General features: G+C 39.6%; 2 protein-coding genes and 1 long non-coding RNA gene across 7 annotated transcripts in view; 1 reads left to right on the forward strand and 2 right to left on the reverse strand.

Moving 5' to 3' along the window:
* The window catches only part of LOC134876249 (uncharacterized), a 101,401-nt gene that overhangs the window by 22,761 nt on the left and 51,965 nt on the right, over positions 1-26,675 (forward strand). Inside the window, exon 5 of one of the 5 annotated variants that reach the window (XR_010167386.1) lies at positions 5,490-5,617. The exons of the other annotated variants lie outside the window; for them this stretch is intronic. This is a non-coding gene — a long non-coding RNA (uncharacterized LOC134876249). Of the gene's footprint in view, positions 1-5,489; positions 5,618-26,675 lie in introns of those variants that run through there. 5 annotated transcript variants of the gene reach the window in all.
* Positions 335-2,225, reverse strand: LOC134876128 (homeobox protein HMX3-like). The gene is made up of 2 exons (XM_063900987.1): positions 1,906-2,225; positions 335-1,430 (listed from the first exon to the last, which is right to left on the reverse strand). The coding sequence occupies exons 1-2, from the start codon at positions 2,117-2,119 to the stop codon at positions 898-900; spliced, it is 747 nt and encodes a 248-aa protein (XP_063757057.1). The 5' UTR covers positions 2,120-2,225; the 3' UTR covers positions 335-897.
* Positions 2,702-6,039, reverse strand: LOC134876248 (homeobox protein HMX1-like). Its single transcript, XM_063901195.1, has 3 exons — positions 5,426-6,039; positions 4,605-4,787; positions 2,702-4,320 (listed from the first exon to the last, which is right to left on the reverse strand). Exons 1-3 carry the CDS (start codon positions 5,667-5,669, stop codon positions 3,896-3,898), a joined length of 852 nt encoding a protein of 283 aa, XP_063757265.1. The 5' UTR covers positions 5,670-6,039; the 3' UTR covers positions 2,702-3,895.

A 26,675-nucleotide genomic window follows, 5' to 3' on the forward strand; every position in this document is an offset into this window, starting at 1 on the left:
GAGAGATGCTGTTGTGTGCTATAAAACGAGGATGTAACGTGGAGCAAATGTTTACTGTTTTAAAAATATTATTAGGTTTTAAGAAGTCATTACCACCGACTTTGCCACTTCAGTGGAAAAAATAAACGTTGACTTAGTTGATTCATTGCAATGCCAAATAACTACAAATAATTACAAGTAAATAATAACAAGAACCCAAATGTAAAATAAAAATAAAAACAACGAAACATCAATCAATAATCAATAATGACGTTGATTTGATAGTCTTTTGTCCGAATATAATTCAGCTGGAGTCAAAACACGTTGGTAAAATCTCAAATATTACACCTTTTTTTTATTGTAAAATTCAGCATGATATAGTAACTGTATTCAGTTTAACAGTCTGTCTTCCAAGAAGTCACGTGATAACAAACGATGAGAGTTTTATTAATTAATAGTAATAAAAAATAAGGCCATATAGATACAAATGAAGTGTTGTTCCACCGAAACTATTCTCTTTAAGCCATAAGATAAAACAACTACAAAATATATTATTGGAGATTTATGAAGTGGATGAAACATTAACGTACATTCATTCAGATGACATTACTGTTCGAAAAAAACTGGCCATAAAAATGCATGCACATCATTCTGACGGTAAACGCCCTAAGCATTGAAATATAATAATGTTATTAATTACTAATAATAATAATAATAATAATAATAATAATAATAATGATAATAATAATAATAATAATGAATTTGGAGGAGGACAAAAAGTGGCACATGCATGTCTTGTATAATTGGGAGATTGTTATGAAGTTTTAAAAAAAGGGTCAGTCCGAAAGACAAAACAGGAGACACTGTACGCCCAAATGTCCACACACTGTCATGTGATCCCAAACATAGAAAACGGCATCAGTCTGCATCGAACAGGCCATAATATTTGCCAGTGTTGGAGAAGTAGATGTAAGGCGCGGCGGCTGTTGTGGGGTACAGGACGGGGAAAGGCATGGGTAACAAGCATCCTCCCAGCAGGCTGCTGCTGTCTTTGTAAAAAGTGGGTAATTGCACATTTTTCCCTGCCTCTGAGAGCTGAGACCCCTCCATGTCCGTGCAGGAGATCTGTCTCTTCAGCTTGTTGCGGCGGTTCTGGAACCAGATCTTCACCTGAGTCTCTGTGAGCTGCAGCGAGCTGGCGAGGCACGCTCTCTCCGAGCTGCTCAGATACCGCTTCATGTCGAAAGTGGCCTCCAGCTGGAAGATCTGTCTCTTGGAGAAGATGGTGCGAGTTTTCTTCTTCACCATGCCTTTAGAGTCCTCGGGGCCCTGCAGCTCCTCGGTCGCATCCTCGGCGCTGTGCACACTGTGCACCCCGGGACAGGAGCCAGCGGTCCGCGGCGGGCTGTCCTCCCCGCGGTCCGCACGTTGCACCCTGGGCTTCACTTGAGCTGTGAATGAAGCGACAAAACGTGCTTTGATGCATCAGAAAAAGGCAAATTTACATGCTACTTTTTTTGCGAAGAAGCAGCACAATGCATGTAGCTTGATTAACAGATAAAAACATCGACGTCTGGTCCTCCTTATTACCCCCTACAGTGTCTCTCTTGTGTGTGGATCCATCTTTATATTTGTGCACAATTTAACAGCGTCAACCTCCTTAAACCGTCTTTCTACGTTCCTTTCTAAATGTTTTAGTCATTGTAACTAAAATACGGGAGGCATATCACTACATTTAGCTGACGCCTTAATAAAGAGACTTAAACTAAATTGCATTAAACTACAAAGAAACACAAGTGCACTAGCAATCAATAAACAAACAAACCCATAGCAAGTGCTACATAATGTCATATTTGTTCTGATTTATTGGCCATGCATTCGACACTTCCTTAGTCTTTTCACTGATTTATTTGTATAAATAGTTACCTGTCTCGTCTGACCCGCTGCCGTGCCTCCTCCGGACGTCCCACCCCTCCTCACACCGCGCTCGCAAATCCTCCTTACATCCACTGTCCCCCAGCTCCTTGGTCCCGGCACAGTTCCCCCTGTCCCGCTGCTTCAGGTTCAGGATGTTGTCAATAGTGAAAGTCAAAGAAGCGCTCCGGCTCGGGGCATCCTCTTTGCTCATGTTCCTGGGCATTACATCCGCTCCTTCGAGATTCCCGAAACACCGACGTCTCCGAACGCTCCGAGCACCATTGCGCCTTGGCTGCGAATAGAACGCGCTGAGGAGCGAGGTGCAACGTTCTTCAGCGACCCGGAAGACTGCGGTTTAGCAGCTTCTGATTGGTGAGGGTGTGGGGCAGATGAGGGCGGGATGCAGACGTACGTTTGGCTGCCATACTGTGGCTTTAAAACCCTTTTCTGTCGTAGAAACGCTTGCCTCCTGGCTCCATGCACCATAATACTGACTCACTCAATTTTGCACAGTTCCTTGTGAAGTCCACTTAACTTAGAGTTGTGATAAGTAGAACTTTGGGGTTCCTTGACATCCAATGGATAATTTTTTTTGTGCCATATTTACATCCCAGTTTAACAACGTTTTACGGTGACTTTGAGAATGGCAGGACCTAAAAGATGGGGTCAAGCTTTCGTTTTCTCATACTGTATTTATTATGACTTTAACAGCATGAATCCTGCAAACTTTAATGCAATATCTTAATTTGTCAAGAGTCCCTTTTTAATTTGGGTTTCATTGTTAATTTGATTCAAGCTGATTTTTAGTTGTGAGGAATAAAGGACGGGAAACAATCCAAGTTACCAATTTTCCTTGCCAGTAAGAAACCACCAAACAATTTGTGCATATATTTTATTCACATGTGAACATATCGGTGTACAAAAGTCTGTATTAAAATCCTCTTAAATAGAAAATAGTGTCAAAGAATATTGCTAATAACGTACCCATGCTCACAGCTATCAAAAGTCACAAACACCAAACTCCTTTTTGTAAATGATCTAGTCTCTACAGCTTTGATGATCAAACCGAGAACACAGTGCATAATACTAAGATTCAGAGCTTGTGGAAACAAGAATAATTAAAACTGTGGTTGTTTATCAACCTTTGTAAACCTGTGACAAACACTGCATGAAACTAGTAGAACAGATTTAAAAGTAGAAGCTAAAAATGGAAATGCTACCCATAATTTTGTCTGTGAATGCAGGGATAACATTTATACCTTTCTAAAGGCGCAGTCTACCATTCTAGAGAAAGATTGAGGATATTTTGAACCCAATTCTCCAACAAACGCACCCCTCCCATTAGTGCTGATGAGAAAGTTAGCATTTGCCAGGTCTCCCACTGCCTTTCTAAACATAAATATCCTTTCCTTCCTGGAAGTGTTGTGTAGCTCTTGCGGAAAAAGTTGTGTTTCCCATTTACAAAGCCAGAACTTGTTTTCAGTTGCATGTTTTGAATCAAATGCTTGTAAAAATCTGTTTTCTTGAGCATTGACAACATTTGGAGCTAATTCCTATTTTTGCTACCATTTTCATCAACTATTGCAAATTTTCAAGGATGAGTTTTTTTTATAGGTTTAAAATTTTAACACTGTTTAAAAACACCTGTTTTACAAACTCAAAATCTTATTGACCCTTACTAGATCCCATAGATATTGGTCATCAATACAATTCTTGTGAAAAATAATCAAGAAATAGAGCAATACTTAAACCTGTGAACCTGGTGTGAAATGTCCTCCATAAAAGACATGATTGTCGGCACCTTTAAACCTCAATTAAAGTCCCTACTAGCAGTATATATTCCAAAGGGACTTGTTTAGCAGTAGTTATAAATAAATTGGAATGGACCAATTGGCCTTATTCATCTAACTCAACATGGATCAGAAACTGAGCTAAAAGTTATCCTTTTGCATATTCATTGCGTCCAAGAGTCAAAAGTCTTCTCGTGTCTTTCTTAAAGTCACACCAGTCCTGTCATCTGTGTCGTTAGGAACGACACCGGATGGCTGAAGTGGGAAGTCAATGGATAGTGGATAGAATTGGAGAAGCCAACCATTTGTGGCGTCACTTGAGCCAGGCTGGTCAGCGGCACAGGGCCGGGGACGTTCTCGCGATACAACACAGGAACTCTGACGACCCTTTGGGTGGTGTAGGGGAGGGCGCTGCTAGCCTCCATGTCCGCCGCTACTTGCCTCTTCCACTTGTTCCTGCGGTTCTGGAACCAGATCTTCACCTGGGTCTCGGTAAGCTGCAGCGAGACAGCTAGCCCGGCTCGCTCCGTGCTGCTCAGGTAGCGCTTCAGGTCGAAAGTGGACTCGAGCTGGAACACCTGACTCCGGCTGAACACGGTGCGGGTCTTCTTCTTTCGTGGAACTTTTTGGTCACCTGAATGGAGAAAGCGGAAGTGTAACTAAATGAAACTGGGCATAAGTCCTCCTACAGTTCAGCTTTAATGGAACGCAGAAATACCAATATCGGTATTTAGGGATAACATTTAAAATGTAAGATTTCTGGAAAGTGAATAGTTAAACAGTTTATTGAAAAAAACAAACAACATATCTGTTGTTGGCCTATCCACGGAATCGACTTAGTTAAATTACCCACAATGACTCACTTAAACCCAAGAACCTTTAAAGTGGGTTACTATTTTAAAGGGATCTTGATCTTACCTGTATCACAGCTGTCTTCTCGGGAGAAGCAGGAGGATTGGGCATCGTCCTCCTCTCTGTCATCCGTCAAACTGTCTTCCCCCTTCTCCCCCGGCTCCTCGCTCTCCTCTCGCCCTGTTAAAGTTGGGGAATCCCGGTCGCTTGTTGGCACAGCGTCTGTGTGTTCATCCTTGTGCGATGGACCTACGGGCAGCGTGAAAAGAAAATTAAATCCTGCTCATTTTTCAGGATTTCATTTCGCTCCTGTCCAACAGCAACACATTATCAGACGTGTTGCACGTTTTTGCACTAAATGAGTGCATTCATGCGGTGTGTCCTTTCCAACATTATAAATAAGCGTCACATCTCCACTGCGGTCTATAGAGCATCAGAGAGAGATTGTTGTGTCGATGCCAAAACACTTTTGGCTCGAGCTCGGTTTATAATTGGGGAGTTTGGGATGTTTTACGCACCGAGTCAGTAAAACGTGCCACAGCTCATGTGTCATGGCCTCTTGTGGCCTGTTAAATAACCGGCAGTTTTTGTGAAAGTGCTGCTAGACCTCATTTCAAACTTCTACGCACGTAATTGAAAGTTCCTGTGATTTTATGATGTGCGTTTTATAAGGACAAAATATGCCATTGCAAGTTGTTCATGTTTGGTCAAGTGAAGATAATCGCTGTTTTTTAAATAATGTTTCAATCCTTTAAAGCAGATGAGCCCGAATTTAGAAACCATTAGAGCTGTAATTGACTCTTTTCATAACCTTTGTAATTCCCGTAGGCCTACTGTTTATTAACCGATCAGGACATACCAATGCGAATATTATTGAATGCACTCACTCCTTGAGGTACCGTATGCTGTATTTGGTGATGTCCCGGTTAACACTCCTCTCTCTTCCTGAAGTTTAGTTTCCAGTCCCGGACAGATCACCGGACTGCGGCCGGTTACTTTAAATCTCTCGGTCTCCACCCTCTCCTCGGAAGAAGCCCCTCTGTACGCAGTCCCCAGCAAATTCTCGATGTAAAAAGAGCAACCTCTGGACGGAGGACCCAGCTTCGATCTCGGCGATTTGTTATCTAGCATTGTTACTTTGTCCTTCCTTGCAGTCTTTAAATCCGTAGCAAAACGCTGTTTTTGATTTATAATATCATTCCCGGGAATGTGTGTTGTTCCCAGCCAGGACCGTCTTCTGTTCCGCGTAAACCATCCCGACGCGATCCATGAGAGCACCGAGAGCTCAAGCCTCCGCTGTCAGAGATCCAGACATAAATATCGTCCTAGAGAGACGAGAAATTACTCCAGAAAAAAACCCCGAGACAGTCTCGCTCCTCGCAGCCTCCCGTGTAGTCTGTGTGATCGTCTGCCTGCAGGGAGCAGAGATGCTGTATTTAGGTCAATTAGGGAGCAACCCAAAGCAGAGATGCAGTGTTGTCCTCAGGGCTGGAGATGGAGAGAGCTCCATGAAGAATGGCACAGTACCGCCTATTGGTTACAACTGTGCATGCACACTTTACTATGCACCCGGTTAATCTCTTAAGCTCCAAACTCTCATTCCTATTGGCGTCGCAATACAATTATTGGTCTCTTATTTATTTTTTAGATTACATTTTCTTGATTAATCATTATTTTATTCCTGACTATATTAATTATTCACCTGTATTTTATTTATTTATTTTTTTGTTCCAGGGAAGTTTTTTTCGATCGTATAGAACCACATTTAACTGAGAAAGGAGAGCACGTCAACCTTTCATTTTCAGTTTACTTTAAAACACTTACACAATAATAGTGTGAAAGAGCTGGAGACCCTCAAAATATCTGTAACATATTTTTAAAATAAGTATGAAGATAGAACACTGAAAGAAACCTCCTGTATATAACGCATTAGTGTACTTAAATATAAATAGCAAACTATTTGTTGTGTAAATTGGACTGGAAAGAGAAATACAAAGCAACTGGTGAACATCTGGTCCATTTTAACCCTTTATTAACCATTTATTTTATTTATCGGCTGTTATGGTGATTTCATTTTAAGATTGGTTATCTAAACGTCTAAAAATGCACTGTATTGAGTATCTGCATCTTGCTTTATGCCCTGAATTCGTTTTTTAAATAATTCTACATCTTTGAAGATTCCTCAATGACATACAGGCACATATAAAAACGTGAATTATTATAATAATTATTGTTAACAATATATCATTTTTGAGAAAAAGCATATTTATATTTAATTACATCTCTACTCAAACTCAAATTTCCACACCCCAATTGCTAAATTGTATAGTAGGACATATTTGTCTACAAAACATTTGTGACGTCACAAATGAAGCTCATGAAGGACCAACAATCCTATTGAGCAGAGAAAACATCGTCCTTCAGCGGACGAATGCGGAAAAACAAAAGTGACGTAACAATAAGCAAACCACAGTTTTGAGTGGAAGTGGATGGGTGGTTGAACTTCTTCTCTTGCACAAACACTTTAAAAAACTACACCAAATACCTGAAGTCCACACAAGAATTCATGCTGTGGTTTGTTGTTTGTTTTGCAAACATGCATTTCCAAAAGGACCACTATATCTGCAGGCAACAACAGTGTTAACACCATCCTGATCATGGAGCTGGGAACATGTTAATCTTCCTTGCAGCAGGATTAAAGGACCAACCAGTGTAGCCCCAACAACAGGCCATGAGCAACGTCTCACTTTCACACTGACTGACCGAGGCTTTCACCAGAACACTGAAGTGTAGTTTACCAACGTTTTTGGGAAATCTCTGCCCCCTTAAATGTCCGTAGATGGGCTGACAGTGTGCTCCAGCTTAACATGAGTTAATCAATGCTGAAGGTGGAGAATGTTTGGTCAGCTTCGAAGCTGTGAACGGCGGAGTAAAACACCACCTCGTTTGGAGTTGTAATAGGATTGAAACACTATGAAAAGCTTACTTTCATCTGTAAGTAGCCCTGAACAAATGCTCAGAACATTCCAGGCTGCAGGTTTTCAGGCTGCATGTTATTTAAACGTTATTGAATCTAACGTGGATTTTTATCTTTGAAACGTAAACTTTATAAAACACTGAAATATAAGTTAGAAAACATGAGTAAAATTAGTGTTAATCTGTCAAGAGTATAAAATCCCTGACCAGCCATCAGTGAAGCGAGGCAGAGAACAACAAACCGTTTGTTTTCTCAGGAGTTAGTGGCACAATTGTTCTCCATTGTGTGACTAAATTGACTTTATTTAAGCCTCTTTTGCAAGTAATAGCCTATCAACCTAATACTCTGGCCGGTGTGTAACACCTCCCCAGACATTTTACACAAAAACTTGTAAGTGATTAAACATATTATTCAACATGCATTATGTAAACGTATTACATCACTATACATCCGAATGTATGAAGTTTGCTGCATAGTTTTTCCTTCTTTATTCATAAGAAAGGTCAAGAGTTTTATGTTATACAAGCAAACCGTTGCATAAGCATTAATTACATTCTAAATGGATGTTAATGTACGCTGATTCAAACTGTTTTTGGTTAAAGTTGAAAGACAATGTTATCTTTTAAATAAAACACATCATTAAAAAAATTCACAATTATTTATTTCAATGAATGTACACAAAAGAAACACAGGTTATGAAGCACATGTTTATATTAAAGGACATCTCCAGTATTTATGAAGCGATTAACACTCACAAATGCTAAAAATATCAGCTAATCTTCTTCTTCAGGACTTTGCGGGTTAGAGTTTATAAGATGTAATTGACAGTGAGCAAACAACCCCAGATTGTCTCGGATTCTAATTCAAATGTTGTTGAATCCTGATTGGTGCATGGACGTACGTGACATCACATTATCCCCAAATAAAGCCCGCCCTCTTTAAACCAGTGATGGAAAGCACAAAGAAAAAACCACATGGGTTAATCTCTTTTGTGAAATAACCAAGTCTTGTGTAACTTTATTTCAAAGGTGCCTGTTGTGTGGAGGAACTATCACTCATAGTGCAGAGGATAAAGGAGGGAATATCTTTTTTGGGGCCCTTCAAACAAACAAGGGTCCATTTGCAACCCCCTGTCAAAGGTTGTACATGTCTCTGAGCAGTGGAGATTCTTATTGAATGTTTTTCACATCATTTTTAGAAGCTTTGAGACCTACAACTATTTCATATTTAAAAAACTAAATGGAATATTCCTCTTTCCTAGCTTTACATGACCTTCCAGATTTATGTGATGACCCTCTTGGGGGACTCCAACCCTTAGGTTGTGAACCCCTGGTTTGATATTGTCCAGATGTGATATCAAGCCATGTTGACATATTTTTCCCCTAGTATTTAGATAAGTCAAAAATAAGCCAACAACAATTGGATATGTGGTTTCTGATGAAGTTCAGTACTTATCATTATTTTGGATGTTTCTTAAGTGCACAGTAATTTGAGTGTGGTATTTCTTAGTGGAACTATTGCATGTCGTTTTATACTTATTGGTCCGCGGTCCATACAGTCGTACAGAGACGAGGCATATAAAAGAGCTTTTATCAAAGACAACAATTGCTTGAAATTTCTTCACATTAATCTGGAACTATTTTGCGGGCTTTAGAAAATTGTGGAAGGCCGCATTTTTAAGACGTTTGCATGCAGTTGAGGTATTATGGAAAGATGCAGAATTACAGGAAAACTTGTGTTTGGCTGTTTTTGTCCCAACAGTCTTTCCCAAACTATAATTCAAGCGGACATGTTTCTGTGCCACTACGTAGAAAGCTAGAAACCATCTCGTGCCACAAAAACCAAACACTTCAGTCTCTTTCTGGCCTCACTGGGAAGCACAGAGGCATGTTCAGGGTCTCCTGATTACTGATGGCACTGCGGCTTCATGTCGATTATGATGCAGTGAAGAACTGAACCTCAATATAACGTGCTGCACGAACACCCACAACTCTTTTCTAAATACAAATTTGCAAGAAAGGAAAAGCAGAAATCCAATTTGGATATAAACATTTTACTATATTTATTTTTTTCCTACTGTGTTAATAATTATTTGACTCTTAATTGCAATAGAGAAAGTATTTCCTAGTGAAGTAGCAATTCCATCCATCCATCCATGGATGTTGTAGCTGGTTGACATGCAGCTAATGTCTCTATTTTACATATTTAGGTATTTTAATTTAAATGTTTCCTATAGGCCAAGCTATATGTCATGCATGTTAAATCCTCATTTGTAAATACACCAATCAACATTACATCTAATATAACTGTATTTAAAGTATGAGAATTGCATGTAAGCACTTTCTACTTTCTAAAACTGACTATTTGACTTTTATTTTCAGATGTTTTCAACAAGATAAAAAGGTTAATTGAACATTAATATGATAGTCCTTTTAAAAGGAACAATTCTCTTGTGGATTACTTTGATTTCTTGACAACAGCTCATCCAACAAATGTGCATAATGAGTCTAATGCATATGTTATTGTAATGCAGTATCATTAAATAACATTCTGAGATTGTCCACGTGCAGGATGAGACTCCCTGCATTAATAGTCTGCTTCTGGGGGAATCCTCCAAATCATTACTGGCACTATAATGGGCCTCTGCGGCAATGCAAGCTGTTGAGGTTAAAGCCAGGGCCTACAATACGATAGTGTATATGAGGTCAACGAGGGCCAGACATCTTAGGTCGGCCTTAACAGATGCGGTCAACCAGAAGGCCCCTTTATGCCACATCAAGCGTGGAGCTATTGATGGATCTGTCTGATTTCCAGCTCTCCTGCAACCCCTGCTCACCATCCTTGTTGTTTTATTTCACCAGCAGTCTCTCTCTATTTTTTCTAACTCAAAAGGCCAAATTTGTTCCCATCAGATGAGGTTTTAACCACGCTGTTTTCAAATTTTTGTGTCAAATAGGTCAGCGCTGACCCTGTGTGAAAACAGACCTCCAGACTCCCGCTGTCACTTACCAGAACTGCTTCTTAATCTGTGTTTCATACCTGCTCAGAAACTCCAAAAAGAGCGCTCCACATTACAAGCATCGAAACTGACACATACTTTTCCTGCTTAATCCCTATTAGCCTTCACCTTACTGCACCCCCGAGCCCAATTCATTCGGGACAAAGCAAAAAGGCATTCTGGGAGTTGTTTGGTTTATTGCAAAAGCCCCCTGCAGCCTCTCACAAAAAATAACCTTGTTGTTTTTCTCTTCTCTTTCAGTTTGAGTTTTTATTTCTCCAGCCTCCAAAGAAAACGCACTATTCTTTGCTGTGAATAAACTATTAATGCCTGTTTGCTTAACCCTTGGACGGCAAATTAACCCCTGTTAGAGCCACCTTGTCAGCTCAGCACAAAGGAGGAAAAGGCTTGATATTTTAACCACATTATGTCATAATGCTGCACATCCCCACCCCCTTCTTTGCTTTTTCAAGAGTAGTGAACATTTTCTCTTTTACCAGCTGAAACCCTGCAGAAAAACACTTCATTTTAATAGAGAAATACAGGTTTTGCATTGTTTCCATTTTGCAATTTGCCATCTTGTTTCATTTATCATCAGAATAAGTGCATTTATAGGATTTACCAATCTCAGGCTCTCTCCATGTGTGTCGAAGTGATGAAGGTAATCACTAGAGAAGTGCAGCAGATATGACATACCTTCGCAGAAAAACATGTTTTATCCCTGTGGATGTGAACGAAGGAGCACTTCTGATGGATTACAGGCCTACCAGGGCTTATGGGACATCAGATCAATGAGAAAACATCAGCTCCCCTCTAATACCACTAATGTCTTTAGCTGTGCCAGGAACCCGGGTCAAATGTTAACGCAGCACTTGATTCTTGGGATGGTTTCAGCTTTAAAATAATTGAAAGACGGCTCGAACTTTTGAGGCTTTTAGGAGAGTCTTATTATAGAAACTTTTTCTCTATGGTGTCCCGAGCACACTCTATCCGACCCCGAGGTTCAGATCGTTTTCACATGCAGACTTAAGAAAATATGGGCACCCAGCCGAAGACGCTCCCAATCGCGTGAGAAAGAAGTACACTCAAGGTAGCAGCTGACTACCGTGGAGAGTGCACTGCCCCCCGAGGTCAAAGCACTTCTGTCATATTAGCTTATACACAGGGTCCATATTTCTCAATAAATCATGCTCCTGAAGGATAGCTGGGAGCACACGGGCTATTAGCTGCAGTGAGGCCTGCCTGTGGGCTTCCTCCTGCTGCTGTATACACCTAATGAGGAAGTGTCTCCTTTTGATCATTTCCAGATTAGAAAACCAGTTTATCATCTATCGTATAAAAGTAGAAATCTATACATGGCATGATTTTTAAACCCATTTTATTTCTATTGAGCAAATTCCAAAGAAAAGAGGCCAACGCTTATTTGAAAAGTGTTTGATTTAAAGAAAAAATATAAAAGATGTGTTTAAAATAATCTAAATATTTCAAATTACAAATAAATGACTTGAGTAAGTACATTTCATCATATCCCGGAGGAAAAGTACTGTACTTTTTACATACATTTATTTGAAAGCTTCAGTTATCTTGAAAATGTATTTTTATAATATATCAGTTAATCATTAAATAAAGTATCATATATATAAAGTAAAAGAAAAGCCTTTACTGCTGCCACAAATACATTAATCACATATTATAATCCTATAATCTACATATGGAGTAACTTTACATTTGATACTTTAAGTCTATTTTGATGCTAACACTGATCTTTGAAAGCATGGCCTGTAATAGAGTATTCGCAGTTATATTACTTACTTTAACTGAAGTAATATTCGGGAACGTATACCATTTCCCCGTCCCCCCTCTTTCCCCTGAAGACATTAGCAGAAATCTGCTATATGTCCACTTCTTGTCTTTTATTAGAATGAGGGTCGATATAAGGATAGTCCCCGCGGAGTCTGAGGGCCATCTGATCTGATTAAACATACATGCAAAGGGGAAGGGCGGGAAAGCAGCAGTGGCAGTGAGGATGAGAGTCCACTTTAATGTGTGCCTGCAGGACACATCAGTGTTTTCACTCCTCTTGTCACGCGAGTCCTCCGCGCTTCCTCTGCGGTGAATCCCGCAGACCCGGTCTTCAAATCTCCGGGATACGTCTCGGTCTGTAAAAGCATCGTTTTTATCTTTTTGAAATCCTTACTCGCGAGTCGCGACACATTGGAAGTTTTTTTGAAGGCCTAAAATGTACAATGTATAAAAAGTTTGGAGCCGACATGTTTACTCAGCAACAAATGTATAATTAATGGAGTATTTTGACGAGTTCATATATAAATACGCGTAATTATTGCTTTGGCTCAAATGCCTACGTTAAAGTAGACCTATAGCCTTTAAACTTCAACAAACTAATTCAAGTTTTTGGGAAGAGAATGCAAATTTGAGTTTATAAATATATTTAAAAAATGTTTAGCCTGTTTAAGGATCTTTTTCTCTTTTTGTTTTGTTTTGTTGCTGCGTTCATTTGTCAGGAATAAAATCTACTTTTGATTAGACCTAAAAACATTAAAACCGATATGTCGAGAAACGTATTTAATTGTTTCAATTTAAAACAACTTTTAATATGTTTTCAACTTTATTTTGGCTACAGCTTGAAGAAAGCAAGTATTTCCACTTGAAGCAAAGTAGCCTTATAGTTTGAATCTTTAACTCAGGCCTACAGATTACAGTTTGGCCTAAATAGGGTCCTCATGTTTTAGATCTGCAAACTTTAGATATAGTCTGCTCATCCGTGTGAAACGGTTAAAAGAATACGGTACTGATCTGTTCGTATATTGGCAGAGCTGAAAACGGTTCATATCTATAAACTGAACAGATATCTTTTAATGTTGATAAGAAAAATGACCACTTGATAAAATAACTTATACTGTTTGTGATTCACACTGTTGGCGAAACACGTTACGGTGTTTGATTTATTTTCTTGACTTTATAAATAAACGCGTTTCTCCGCAGAGGAATTCTTCGCACATCGAACACAAATATTTTGGCACACACAACTATAATATTTTCTCAATCCTAATGCAGTTTGTGCACTTTTGTGTAAACTAACTTATATTGGACTAATGTTCAGGGGACTATTTCAGTTAGTTTTTTCCCCATGAGTGGTTATTTTATTTAGAAAATATTGCTATTTGACAAAGAAAAAAACACAACAAAAACCAACATTTATTGAAAAGCAGTTTGATTCTAAAATTAAGGCCCAAATGGTTAATTATGATAAACTTTATATATATATATATTTTTGGTATATCCACATTTGATGTTTACATCCATGTCCATAGGAAGTGTAGAGTCATCCCCGATGAGCAATTTAAATGATGTAAAGAAGCTTTTCACATGAATATAGAACAACACTGTATAAATGCTCTCCCCATTTTAACACAGATTATAATTATATCAAATTTGAGCAAACAGGTCCACTATTTTGGGAAAATGTAATATATTAAACTAGAAATATAAGCACAATGTGTCCAACATACAACAAACAGAATGTGTTTAATGCTTTAAATGTGATGAATAATGACTTGGTCCAACATCCAATGTGTTTCTGATTAGAACAAAATATCCAACACCTAGAGGAGACGTTTTCGTGACACACACACCTCTAGTTTTAAAGTTATGTGCTAATAATTTTGGATGGTGTGACATGAAAAAAAGGGCTAATTGGAAGCAGTTTCAGAGGGAGGCTGTGAGGGAGGTCACCACAGCGCCTGAAGCTGCCTTTAACTGGAGGGCCAAAAAAACTCACCATATTGTAATTTTCTGTTTAAGTTCACTTTCATCTGCTGCCTGTACGTGATTATTGTTACTCTGCCTTATATCACTTTATGAAAACCGACAAACCGAAATGTCCAGAATGAGAACAACAATCAGCTTCAAGATTTGGTGGGTTTGAAAGTTGAAATGTAAGTGTTTGTTCCTGCGTAATGATAATTTACATCTGAACATCGTTAATAAAAACACAGTGAGTTCGAAGGACATGCATAGACACCATATGCACACATTTTCAAAATCCAAGTTTTGAGGAGCAACAGATCCAGAGAACAACCTTATTTATTTGTCTGTAACAGTAAAACACTATTCTACACAGTCTGCCAGCTGAGGGCAGCAAAGCTCAGTTTATACACATCAACAAGTGGATCAATAGGAAACAGTAGTAGTTTTTGGTACTGGACTCAGAGTCACTGTTAGAAATGGAAGGGTGAAGATATTTTTATTTGTATAAGATCTATATAATTAAGGCCATTTCATGTTTTCTGAAGGCATGTGAGTCAAATGACACCAATTTTAATTTATAAGCACGGCTTGGAGGGATTCTTTGAAAATGTATTCAGTTACCAATACTAGTTATCTGTCAAAAAGAATGTAATCAGTAACCTAATCCCAGTATCAAAATATAAAAGGGTTGTCTCCTGATGATCACTTTTGGTTTCTTCTGGATTACCTCAATATATAATTAAATGCAAATAAGTAATACTTTTTTAAATCTTATTACATAATCCCTTTGCATGTAATCCGTTACCCCCCAAACCTGTTTATAAATTCGTCATACGTGAGGATCCTCTGAAAAATACTTTGGTAATAGTAATTATGACTTTTGTTTATTTGATTAATAACATTTTGGAAGCAGCTTTCGAAGTTCAATGTACTTAGCTTCTCAATCTACATGACAGTGGACATAATGAATTTATTCAGGGTGTGCACCACCATACTCTGGCCACTAGATAGCAGTGTTGTGCCTTAGTCGGTGAAAGCTGATCTGTTTGAAATGTCTCATTTGCTGTTGCTCCTGTGTGAACCAGTAACAGTTAAATCCAACCTGAACCTTAAAAAGGGAAGACACAAGGGCAGGTATAAACGACATCATAAAGCAGGAAGCATTTCAAGTGACATCACATGATCACAATATGCACCTTTTCTTTGATTATAGTAAGTGCCGATTGGTAGTGCAATAAAAAAAATCATTGTTAAGCCATATTTATTTCTGAAGTGCGGCGCAGTGCAGCACTATTTCTTTCCCCGCAATACAAAGAGAGGCCATAAAGCCCTACTGCCGAAAGACAATCACTGAGAGGCTCATTAATAGACCATTTAGGTCTAGGTCTATGGAGGGAAATGGAAAGCCTCATCTATCAGTAAGATTGTGTGCGCTGCTACAGAACAAAATTACATTACCTGAGATTATTACATCCCCGAGCAGACACCGTCATATCTTCATAAAGTCAGAGACATTTGACCTTACATATCTTCAAATCATGGACATCATCAGATGGATTCTCCAATGGCATGATGGTTAATATATCACCGTGTAAATATGCTTTTGATTTAACTGACTTCATCCAGCTCTCATATGAGACTGGATCTTGTCTTGTGACTCACTGTAGGCAGAGCATGGACTCCTTGTGTCTGCTTTTCACAGTTTTGACCCCTTCTGTATTGGCGAGGACAAAAATGCGGACAACAGTAGGGTCAGAAAATGTTCTTTTTGAGGTGAAATGATAAGTAAGCACATCTGAAATGCCAGTACTGCACACTCAGTGATACAGTTGATTAAACCTGAACACAGTCAATTTAGATTAATGTGAACATTTGTCTTTTCTTACCATACCAATCTCTTTTTTTGGAAAAAAAACCAAACAAGACTTTACTTTTTTACAATGAAGAAACATGTTTGTATATTGTAATTGATTGCCAGTTTAATTCAACGTGCTTTGAAAGTGGAATAAATGACTATATAAGGCATTTAAACTGCTGCATGTTACAAAAACCCCTTAATTATGTGTTACCTTCTATGCATAGCAGTTTTGTTTTTCTGGAAATCGTCTCACTGTCAGCAGATCGAGTGGCTCTATAGTCACGCAACCTAAGTGTGAAACTTCCCGCCACCACCTGTGATGAGGGTTGAGTTATTCAGTGATGACAACTGAGCAAGATGACCTGCTGATGAAAACAGCAACATGCAATTTAAAAGTTCTGGAGAAAGAAGTGGAGCTTGAGTAAGGCTTTTCCCCAATATCTTAAAGAATGGGATTTTATATTTTCTTATCGTACAGCCCAGCCATGTAATTGGTCTTCAACGTATCTGTATGGAACAACTGCTTTCAATTTTGAGATTTCAGACAGCCTCTGAGAGTTACAAATTACCCAGCAGCACTTTGACAGAATCAGGTTCCCGGCCCTGAGCTGTTTCTGAGATCACCAGAAGACACCAGAGTGAGCAGTTTGGTTATTAAGTGCATTTTGCTCTGTGGAATTAACACCTGCGTGGGCTGAGAATGAGGACGAGCACCTGCCTCTTGCAATTACGCTCGAGTGAAGACACGACGAGTGCACATCGGAGGCTAAGGCTGTATCTGGGCCCCTGTGCATAATGTACAGCTCAATTCATTACAAGGAGGCAGAGGGCTCCTTCGCATTCACACAGCAAACCAAATGAGTCTTTCAGACGGAGAAGATCGCCTGTCACGATGTTCTTGTGCGGAGAGAATATAGCATATCTGTTTTTAGTGAAAACCACTTCCATAATGCAAATTGGTGTTACTAGGCTTTCATATCAATGGGATATTTGGGAAATCAGTGTGCCAGGACGCAGTTCCTAGGAGTCTAGTTAGCGAGGGCATTTGCATTGCCTCCAGCTGTCTGTCTTCTTCAGCAGCCTAGACTCAGTCATGTGTCGGAACATCATTTAATACGGCAATGCCAAAAATCTCACTTAACAAGACATGCAGTCAGCACAGAACCAAGGAGGCTCTGCAGTATACACATGCATTTCTGATAAGTGCGGAGTGACTCGGCTAGCATACCAAGAAAGTAATTGATGAGGAAGAACATTTTGGTTAGTCACATCCCTGAAGTGAAACCGCTGCATTCGGCATCTTATAAATGATTCCTAAATGTAATGTACTTCATTCATTCATATTCATCTATTGGAGGGGATTTGTTTGCTTGGGTGTTCAAATATCATCCATCTTCCTCCATTTTTACGCCGCTCCATGCGCTGGTTTGTGCCCTTTTTATTGACAAACTCTTGCAAATTGGTTAACGCTATTATTGAACTCAAATATCTAAGGTTAGGGTGGTAAGGAAGCAAGTTTGGCCAATCAGTTGTCAACATCTAGACTCCACTTTATATTGTGTGTACCAAGATATAACACAAGTATGTGTACGGCCACATTTGCTAAAAAAATATCCCAAAATCTAAACAGTAACATTGTGATAAAATGTGCAAACTCACACGTGGGCTATAACACTTGTTCTGTTCCAATAGCTTCCAATTTTCTGCATTCTCCTCACATTCTTCAGAATCCATCACTCCTGCTCGTGGGTTAATTGGATCCTATGTAGGTAAATGGGAGACTTGTCACCATACATCACTGCTGTTTCACTTTCTTATCAGCCTCCCAGGTGCTGTTATGGCTCACAGCCTAAGTGTGCTTTGTCCCCTGCTAATGCAGAGTGTGTGTGTCTGCCAGACTCTGACAGTGCATGGAGCCGCAGGTGGCGTAGCCGCCGCTTACCTCAAACTTAATCACAGAGCTCACTGAAACAAAAAAAAGAACGTCTTTGGTTTCCACATGGCATGCAGCACCTGTGACTGTGTTGTTATGCATACCAACACACACACACACACACACACACACACACACACACACTACACATTCAGATGAAAGGGCACGAATAAAGAAATAACTGTCATTTTGATTCACGTATAATTTGACGTCCTTTCCTCGTACATTGTCAGAAGCGTTCTTCAGTGTGTTCCAGTTGAGATTTGACTGTTGAATTCCTTGCTGAATTATAGTTCTGTCTATTAAGGCTCCTTCTCTCAGTGGACTGAGCCACACACAGCAGAAGGAGGCATGTGCTGTGGCTGCTGCATTCATTAAAAAGTGGCCCTTTCCCCTCAGGGTTATACGGTTGTGTTTATTTGTGCTTCAGAACGCAACTGCTGTGGAACAATCAGAAAAAGCACGCTCCATTCCTCTGACTCTGCTTTGTTCTCACTGATGCAGCTCCTCTTTTCAGTTATTTTCCAGCTCACCGTTGCACTGGGGATTTTGTTTTTTGAAGTTGAAAGAAATATCTATCTTACACCGACAGTATCCGCATAAGTTAGCTATGTTTATTTTTCCCCAAAACATGTTTATGGCTGCTGTATTTTAAGCAAGCTTATTTATTTTAGTCTTTTATACCATTTAAGACGCACTTCTTCCAATTTCAGCTTGAAGATGAGATGGGATTCTCATTTTCAGGCTTATATTTTTATTTTGTTCCTCTAATTTGAGCTCTTTATTTTTCCCATACTATTTTTGTTGTGCTGCAGCACCTCTGTTCACCCTCTGTCTGAAACCAGAGCCCAGTCTGCTCTGATTGATTAGCTGGAGAGGTCCTGCCCCTTAGCCTATCATGTACAATGTGTTGGAGCTCCAGCCAATAGAAGCGCGAGTGTTATGTATTAACGTCATTATGTTATGTATGTAACGGAGGGAGGGAACTTTGAGATTTGAGCCTTTGCAGACCATCTACATGCACACAAACCTATACAACACACAAAAGGGGAGATGCAAAAAAACTTAATAGGGCCCCTTTGAAATATTTGTCTTATGTAAGAGCTTAACGAAACTAGCTGCAATGCTTCACAACGGGGAGTCATATTGAGTACATACTACATACTGTGGGGATACTAAGTGAGTCCTTGAATGTGATCCTACTTTCAAAAGCATGTTTGAAGACATTTCCCTTCTCCCTGCTGAGTTAAGCTCCTACATAAATTCCTAGATGACAGAAAGTCCACATTTAACATTTGAATGTACAATAATACATACATTTAGCTGTGATAGTTCAATTAAAAAGTGTATTTTTAAACCAATTTCTTAAGATCCACGAATCATTGGACCAGTACATCACCATCTAGACCTTGACTCCTTCTTATCCACGCTGCTGAATTATTTACCAGTGCCCTCTGATCCTGACACTGACTGTGCAAGGTGGGGGGTGGGGGGCATTATATTATTCATGAGGTAAAGAAACCCACGAGGTTGCAGGGGAAACATTGTGCATAAGACGGGACAAATGCAAATCCCTATCTGTGAGCACAGAGAAGAGTTCAGTCGGTGTCCAACAATATTATTCTTGAATCTTTTACTTTGACCAAGCGCCTTATATTAGCTGACCTTTGCAGCAGCACTTTGTGAGGAGTGCAATAACAGATGAGGCAGTAGAAATAACAGTGGCTTTGCAGAGATAGGAAGAATATAAAGCCCTTACAATAAGCTTTCTCACACTGATGCAACAAAGCTCTGAATCACAGGACGTACCCTCCTCAGAACTGACAAAGACCTTTTTATTCTTGGGAGTTCACAAAGAAAAAACAAGTTGCTTTACAAACAGAATGAGAAGCTTAGCGACGTTGAAGTTTCACTGATTGACAAGTCTGTAATTAATCATGCGGAACAGTTACAGTATAGCTGTGGTTTCTTAATTCCCGCTGTAATGAGAAATGTTTGATAATCAGCCTTCTGTTTTTAATGCTGTCTTAAGGGGATTACACCGGTAGCCAGAGGAATCTGACACTGACGTTATTGACTGGGAAAGCAGAGAAACCGCCTGATGACATTGCTGATAAGAGCAACACAATATTGCCATTAACGGCCCGATTGATCAGTCTAATGAAGACAGCTGCGGGGTAGAGATAAATCAACAGTATCTGAATCAGGTTTTCCTCTCAGAGACAGAAATATGGTAAAAATTGTTTATCAGACCAAAGCAACAGGACCACTTTGATTGTTCACCACTTCAGCTGGCGATTTCCATCCTGTCTCTCCACTGAGTGTGTCATTTTGTTTTTTATCTTTTGTTTTCTGGCTTTTGTCCGTTTTTTACGTGACTCTTTCGGTTGTAATGGCTTCAACTTTACTGCAGTCGCTTATTGGAAATGCTACGACAGCATTTTAAAGAGGATGTCATTTCAACTGTTGAAATGGTTCTGATACTAGGTTTTTCTCTGGCTTAAAAAGCATCCTCTAAATTCACATTGGCCAGATTACTTTCCATTCTGACCCAAAATTTCGATTTCCGATGTTTTTTTAAGGGAAACTTGGGATGCATAGGGGGAGATAGCTATATGCTACATAGAAGTGGTAAACAATTGGTTATTTTACACTTTGGTTCACACAGAACTTTGGTTAAATTTACAATGGTAGCACTTTTTTGCTCTTGACCCTACACTGAGGCCTTTGTAAGGAAGATTATGTGAGGAGCTATAAAGTCTTATTTACTCCTTCCTTGTTGATGCATGTCCAGATCATCTCCTTAGCAGTTAAGAAACCTCTGGAGCTCTTGTAAATGCAGGAAGAGCGTAATTTCCTGGGACTTTACAAAGTTCTTAAACATTTCAGTTCCTAAGTAGGAAAGTAGAAGGAAGAATTTTCCAACGTTAGCTTGTTGGCTAATATTCCGCATCACCTTTATTGGCTCTGGTTCCAGCATATTCCACCAGGTTCTCCTGCGGATAAACAGATCTCTGTAGGTCATGATTAAGGGCCCCATTTGTCTGGCCCTCTCGTCTGCTAAATTTCAGCCTTCCAAGTAATTAAAGAGCTGCGGAACACCGAATGCTGCATGGCCTCGGGGGTCTTCGCTCTTACTTTCCTGCATCCATTAACAACACGGCCAATGCCTTCCAGATGTCCGCTCAAACTTGTTGCTTTCTTTAGAGTCCTCAGATGAATTTCTATTGATGCTGTAATTATTCTGAAGATTTATTTACGGTTAGAGGCTCCCGAAAATGTAAATCAACATTTTTACCTGATGGCTTTCTAGTGCATAAATGGCTTGTGAAAACCTGTATCTTGAGGGTATCTATATCACATTTTCAGTCGTTCAAATGGGAGATGGATGAAGACGTTATTGAATTAAGAAGGTGTTATTCACTTGAATCTAATCTCCCAGCAGATTTGTCACAAGAATACCAAGGAGAGTCATTTTTATCTCATTACCTCTCAGCCAAAATCCCATTTCTGTCACCTCGGCTTGGGCGGAATAAGTATAGAAATTGAGTCTCAGACATCAAAAGCCTCCTGCAATAAACACAGATGTTACAAACATGGACATTTGGCAATTCATTGAATGATTCATCACAGTGCAGGTGGAGCCACAGTGTGAAGACCTCACAGGGCAGCATGTGCATAGATTTAGCGAGACCACAAAAGCTTGACAGGAATGCAATGAAAAGATGCAACAGGAACCATAAAAACAGTCCCAACATTTTTACATAAAACAAGATTCAAAACACAATTGTTATCTCTGCTTTCTGCCGCAGCGTGGGAGTAATGAGAAAATCCGGCACCAGGAATTACAGTCTAAGTCTTTGAAGGATTTCTCTTTAATATGCAATTGAAATGTAAAAAATAAGCCTTCCATGCCATATGTAGGAGGTTAGGTTGGGTCAGACTTAATTAATCCCTAGGGGCAAATTTGAATTGCATGAGTAAGAATATAATATGACCATAACGATCATTAATCACCTGACGCATGCAGGACGACCATTTTTAAACACAAATCAACCTTAACAGAAGGCGGCGAGCAGAGGCTTTAAAAGAGCATCTCAGTGAGACTTGGGCATGACTTCTTTATCTTCTGTACATTGCATAGAAACAGCAATATAAAAGAGTGAACACTGGCAACAATACTACTGTAAGGTATTGGCCGTATTCCGCTGAAAACATTACAACTTTTGAGCTCAAGGATATTTTCTGAGAACTTGATTAGATCCCAATTTATTATTCTGTCTTGAAGGATGTTCTTTTCTGACAAAAACCCTCCCTGCTCTTTGTCAGAATACACATAATGCTTCCCTCTGGACATCATTAAGGATAGGAGTGAACATTTTAGCAGCAGCAGTATTCGCGGTGCGATTACTTTGGCCCTGTGTCAAACTTATTATAATTGAATGAATGCAAAGTTGCAAGAACAGTGTAAGAACTTCCTGGTTGTGGAGTTTAAAATTCCTTGAAGCAGAATAACTTGTTTTCTATGGACAAACTGTCAATCATTCTTTATTACTACATAACGACACTTTATCCCCAATCTTATTTGACCACATGAAGGACTAAGGATGGATATGTTGCCTGTGCTGATTAACATTTCAAGCGTTTTTATCTTAAATATTTTGTTGTTAAATATATTGTCTAAATGTGTGTTGATTTTTAAAGGTTCCTCTTTCCTGTTATTGCTGCGGTTTTTCACGACGATCATTGTTGAGTTTGATTCTTTTTTCTGTTTTCTTAGGCTTGAGTGACCTGGAGTTTTTTAGATTAATCTTGTCTTTATGTATTGAGTGTGAACTTAAGACAGTATACTGCGTCTTGTACCAACAATATTTAAGAATCCCATTCTTTGTAAAACATGAGCCAGAGTTCTGCAGATGTGTCCTGTCAGAAAGGAGGCTGTGGTATCAGTCATCATAACTGTGACTTTCAGGGATGATGCACTTGGTGTTGAGGATGTGAAAGCTAGCACATCCACAATGGTGCACAGAATTCCTTAATATTTACATATAAAAGAATTAATATAATACCTAGCAGCCAACTGTTTCATATCCATAATCAACTTTTCTTTATTTTAAAAACAAATGTAGCAGCAAATCCGATGCATTAAGCCTGCACACTTCCATAAATCAGGACTGCTTTCCCCCTCATAGATGGATCCAAAGTGCAATCTTTGTAAATTGGATTAATCCTGTGAAAGATGACGCTGAAAGTGACATTTAGCTAAATATACTGAGCTGTTTACGATCACTCGCCTAAGTTAAGCGAGGCGTATTTGTGGACACACGAGTGAAATCAGTGTTAAATCACACATGATGGCAGGTGAACGGTTAATATGACCCCGTGGTTGTTTACTAGAGCTGTGATTGATGACAGTTAAAGCAGTGGGTATCCTCCCCCGTTGAAATCCACTGGCTGAGTAAGCAGCCAAAACATAATTAAAACAAGAATCTGTCATGTATGAAAACCGAGCATCAAGAAGTAAACATAGATTAGTTTTTAGTGGTTTTGTTGTAATTTCCACCTTCAACCCACAAACTAAAAATATCTCCGCTGATTTCCCTGACGGCAGAAATTCAGTTTGGGGCGCAGCGGTAGCTTCAGTAAGTCTTAATGGAAGATGAACACTCACACACCTGTTTGGTGCTGAATGAGGCGTGAAACTGCTTGCGCCGACAGCTTGACCGGAACTACCTGGAACTCTTTTATCTCAGACATTCCTGGCTAAATAAATAATAAATAACAAGGAGCCACTCTGTTAACTGAAAACCCCAGACCTGCCCTGAGCTGCGTTCTGATTAATATAGAAAAGCAGTGAAGGAGAGGCAACATTTAATATAAAGCAAACAAGAAACCGATATAGTGACATACTGTAAGTGGGTGTTTTAAGCATTCAGTTTAAGCATTTCAATTGTGAGGACTTTTTTTTTAACTTGCCATTTTGTTTCCCTGTTGGCACCTAGTGGGACTCCAAATCCAAATCAGCGGGCCTGCAGGTGCTGAAACAAATCCAGTGATCAAACAACAAACAGTGTGTGCCCGCCACAGTTAGACTTAGTCAGCTGTGGCAGGAGGAGACTGTGTGGGTGAGGGAGAGAGAGAGAGAGAGAGAGAGAGGGCCCGGCAGGAACAACAGTTGGAAGCACATAAACTCTGTTCACACAGATTTCTCAGAGATGACTGGAGGCCACAGCGGCACAACCCTCCACGCTTTCGTTCACAGCAGAGAGATGTCAGTTCCCGGTCTCGCAGTGCTGTCATAAAAATACTAAGGGGCTACTTTTGAAAGCTGACATTGCTATAGTAATCTCGAGCTTCCTCCTCCACTCCAGATTGCACAAGCCTTATCACCACCACACCCGGGCTACTCATAGCTCTGATTATCTAGAAGATGAGTCATGAGTCCAGAATCCACTACATCACACTCTCCCTATTGTTGAGTAGATTCCTGAATTTTTAAACAACATTTAAAAAAGTTACACAATAATAATACTGATTCAACTCTGCGTTGCATCACATCGTGGTCCAAAGGGTTTTCCTTGTTTTGAAGAAGGAACACAAAATCACATGATTTAATTTGAGTCATTCAGTGTTTTGATTCAAATCTGTCAGATCTCAAGATGTTAACATAGAACTAATCCTAAAATATATATATAATTGCATCAATTGTCTGTAACTGAAAGAATACTCTCCTTCTCAGGTAACTCAGTTCTGATTTATGTGTAGTCCTTATTAGCAAATGTTAGCATGCTGATGTTAGCATTTAGCTCAGAGCACTGCCTTGCCTTAGTACGTCCTCCGAGAGATATTAGCATGTCTTTACCCTTTTTATATAATGGAACATCTGTGTTTTTGTTTGTATAAAGTTCCTGTATTATATTCAGTTGTCTAAATGTGTGTAGATTTTAATGTTCCTCTTTCCTGTTATTGCTGCAGTTTTACACGACAGCCATTGTTGAGTTTTCGTCGTTCTCCTAGGATGTCTGTAAAGTTTGTAAATGAACTTTGCCTTTGTCCCTCTAAAAAAATGACGTTAGAATTGCGTCTCAGGTGAAATGCTGAATTGATGGCTTACTCCTTAAGCCCCCTGTGTCCTTGGGAGAGGTGTAAGAGTTGGCAAGCATCCCTACACTCTTAAGAGGTTGTCTCTTTAATGGTTCCTGCTATGATATACAGGTACGATCCTGATTCAGCTGAGGATGTCTTAGGAGGAAGACGGTCATTTTACTAAATCATTCCTACAGATGCTACGGACACTTATTTATAGTTGCCTAAAAGTGTGTAAAGTTTGAAACTATGCTCATCTAACCATCAAGCACCTCTTAAAGACAGCAGTAGTGCATGTTTTCTTCACTATTTTCAGAGTCCACTGCTCATTTCATCACATTAAAAGGGACTGTGTTGCACGTGACACACAGAAATGCACTGCTGCAGGCTCATTTCACAACAACTTTGGGGCAGATACGGGTATTTACTTTGAAGGCCTTTTTATACTGCAGCTAACAGTGCAGGTGGAACTGATGACATCCATCCTCTCCCCTGAAACAAAGTCCTATTGGCCAGATGGTGACCTTCATCTCTTTAGAGGTTCCTCTCTGAACACAAACCTTCATGCAAAGCCTACAAAGGAATTTATTTCCCTTTGCACATTACATAAGCTATTTCCTACTCGTCATATTTGCTCCACGGGCAGAAGCCCCCGGTGTAGTTTATTGACCCTGAGGGTTCTTTATGTTGAAACATGTTATTCAGTTGTGACTATCTATGCAACAAAAATAAGTCCACTTTGGGTTTTACATGGGACAAGAACCCCAGTCCCTTTTCTTAAGTGCTGTTTGACTTCCTTCCTTCCTTCCTTCCTTCCTTCCTTCCTTCCTTCCTTCCTTCCTTCCTTCCTTCCTTCCTTCCTTCCTTCCTTCCTTCCTTCCTTCCTTCCTTTCCTTCCTTCCTTCCTTCCTTCCTTCCTTCCTTCTTCCTTCCTAACTTAAATACTCTATTCGCTTCCATTCTACGCAGACTTTCACTACTATACCAGTTTCTCTGAGCGTCACATGTTGACACAGATTGCTTTACATTGGGGTAACTGTGAAGCGCAGTGCGTCTGAAACGGAGCGTTGGGATTCGATGCCCTTGGAACGAGACCGGCCTGCTAAAGGCTTTTTCTGTTGATTTTTCTCCTTGATAACAAACAGACGCACCGTGTTCATTAAGCTTCCTTGATTCCTGTTTTCTTTGTAACAAATAACCTTGTGTGTAGGAGGTGTCGCTTGTAGAGATCAACACACACAGAATAATTACCTTCAGATGCCCACCTCCCCTTCAGCTGTCTGGTGTACTGAAGTGTCTTTGAGCTTACTGTTTTGGTTCACCCTCACACAGTTTTAAAGTCATATTTAGTTTAGTTAATATTTAAAAGCTGTAAGCACGCACACAGATTGTCTATAGGGATGTATGTATGTACTGAAGGGTAAGACGATGTTTAATAGAACAGATTGCCTATAAAGAAGATGTTGAGTCTTGTAATGGCATTTTTTATTCATCTTGATTCGTTGTTGCTTCTGGCT

The sequence above is a fragment of the Eleginops maclovinus genome, chromosome 14 (assembly GCF_036324505.1).
Source record: "Eleginops maclovinus isolate JMC-PN-2008 ecotype Puerto Natales chromosome 14, JC_Emac_rtc_rv5, whole genome shotgun sequence".
Lineage (NCBI taxonomy): Eukaryota > Metazoa > Chordata > Actinopteri > Perciformes > Eleginopidae > Eleginops > Eleginops maclovinus.

Coding starts and splice junctions, on each gene's coding strand:
- LOC134876128 (XM_063900987.1), bottom strand. CDS start 2,119: ATGCCCAGGAACATGAGCAAAGAGGATGCCCCGAGCCGGAGCGCTTCT. Junction 1,431..1,905: donor CAGCGGGTCAGACGAGACAG/GTAACTATTTAT, acceptor CTTCATTCACAG/CTCAAGTGAAGCCCAGGGTG.
- LOC134876248 (XM_063901195.1), bottom strand. CDS start 5,669: ATGCTAGATAACAAATCGCCGAGATCGAAGCTGGGTCCTCCGTCCAGA. Junction 4,788..5,425: donor AGCATACGGTACCTCAAGGA/GTGAGTGCATTC, acceptor CGCTGCCCGTAG/GTCCATCGCACAAGGATGAA. Junction 4,321..4,604: donor AGAAGACAGCTGTGATACAG/GTAAGATCAAGA, acceptor TTCTCCATTCAG/GTGACCAAAAAGTTCCACGA.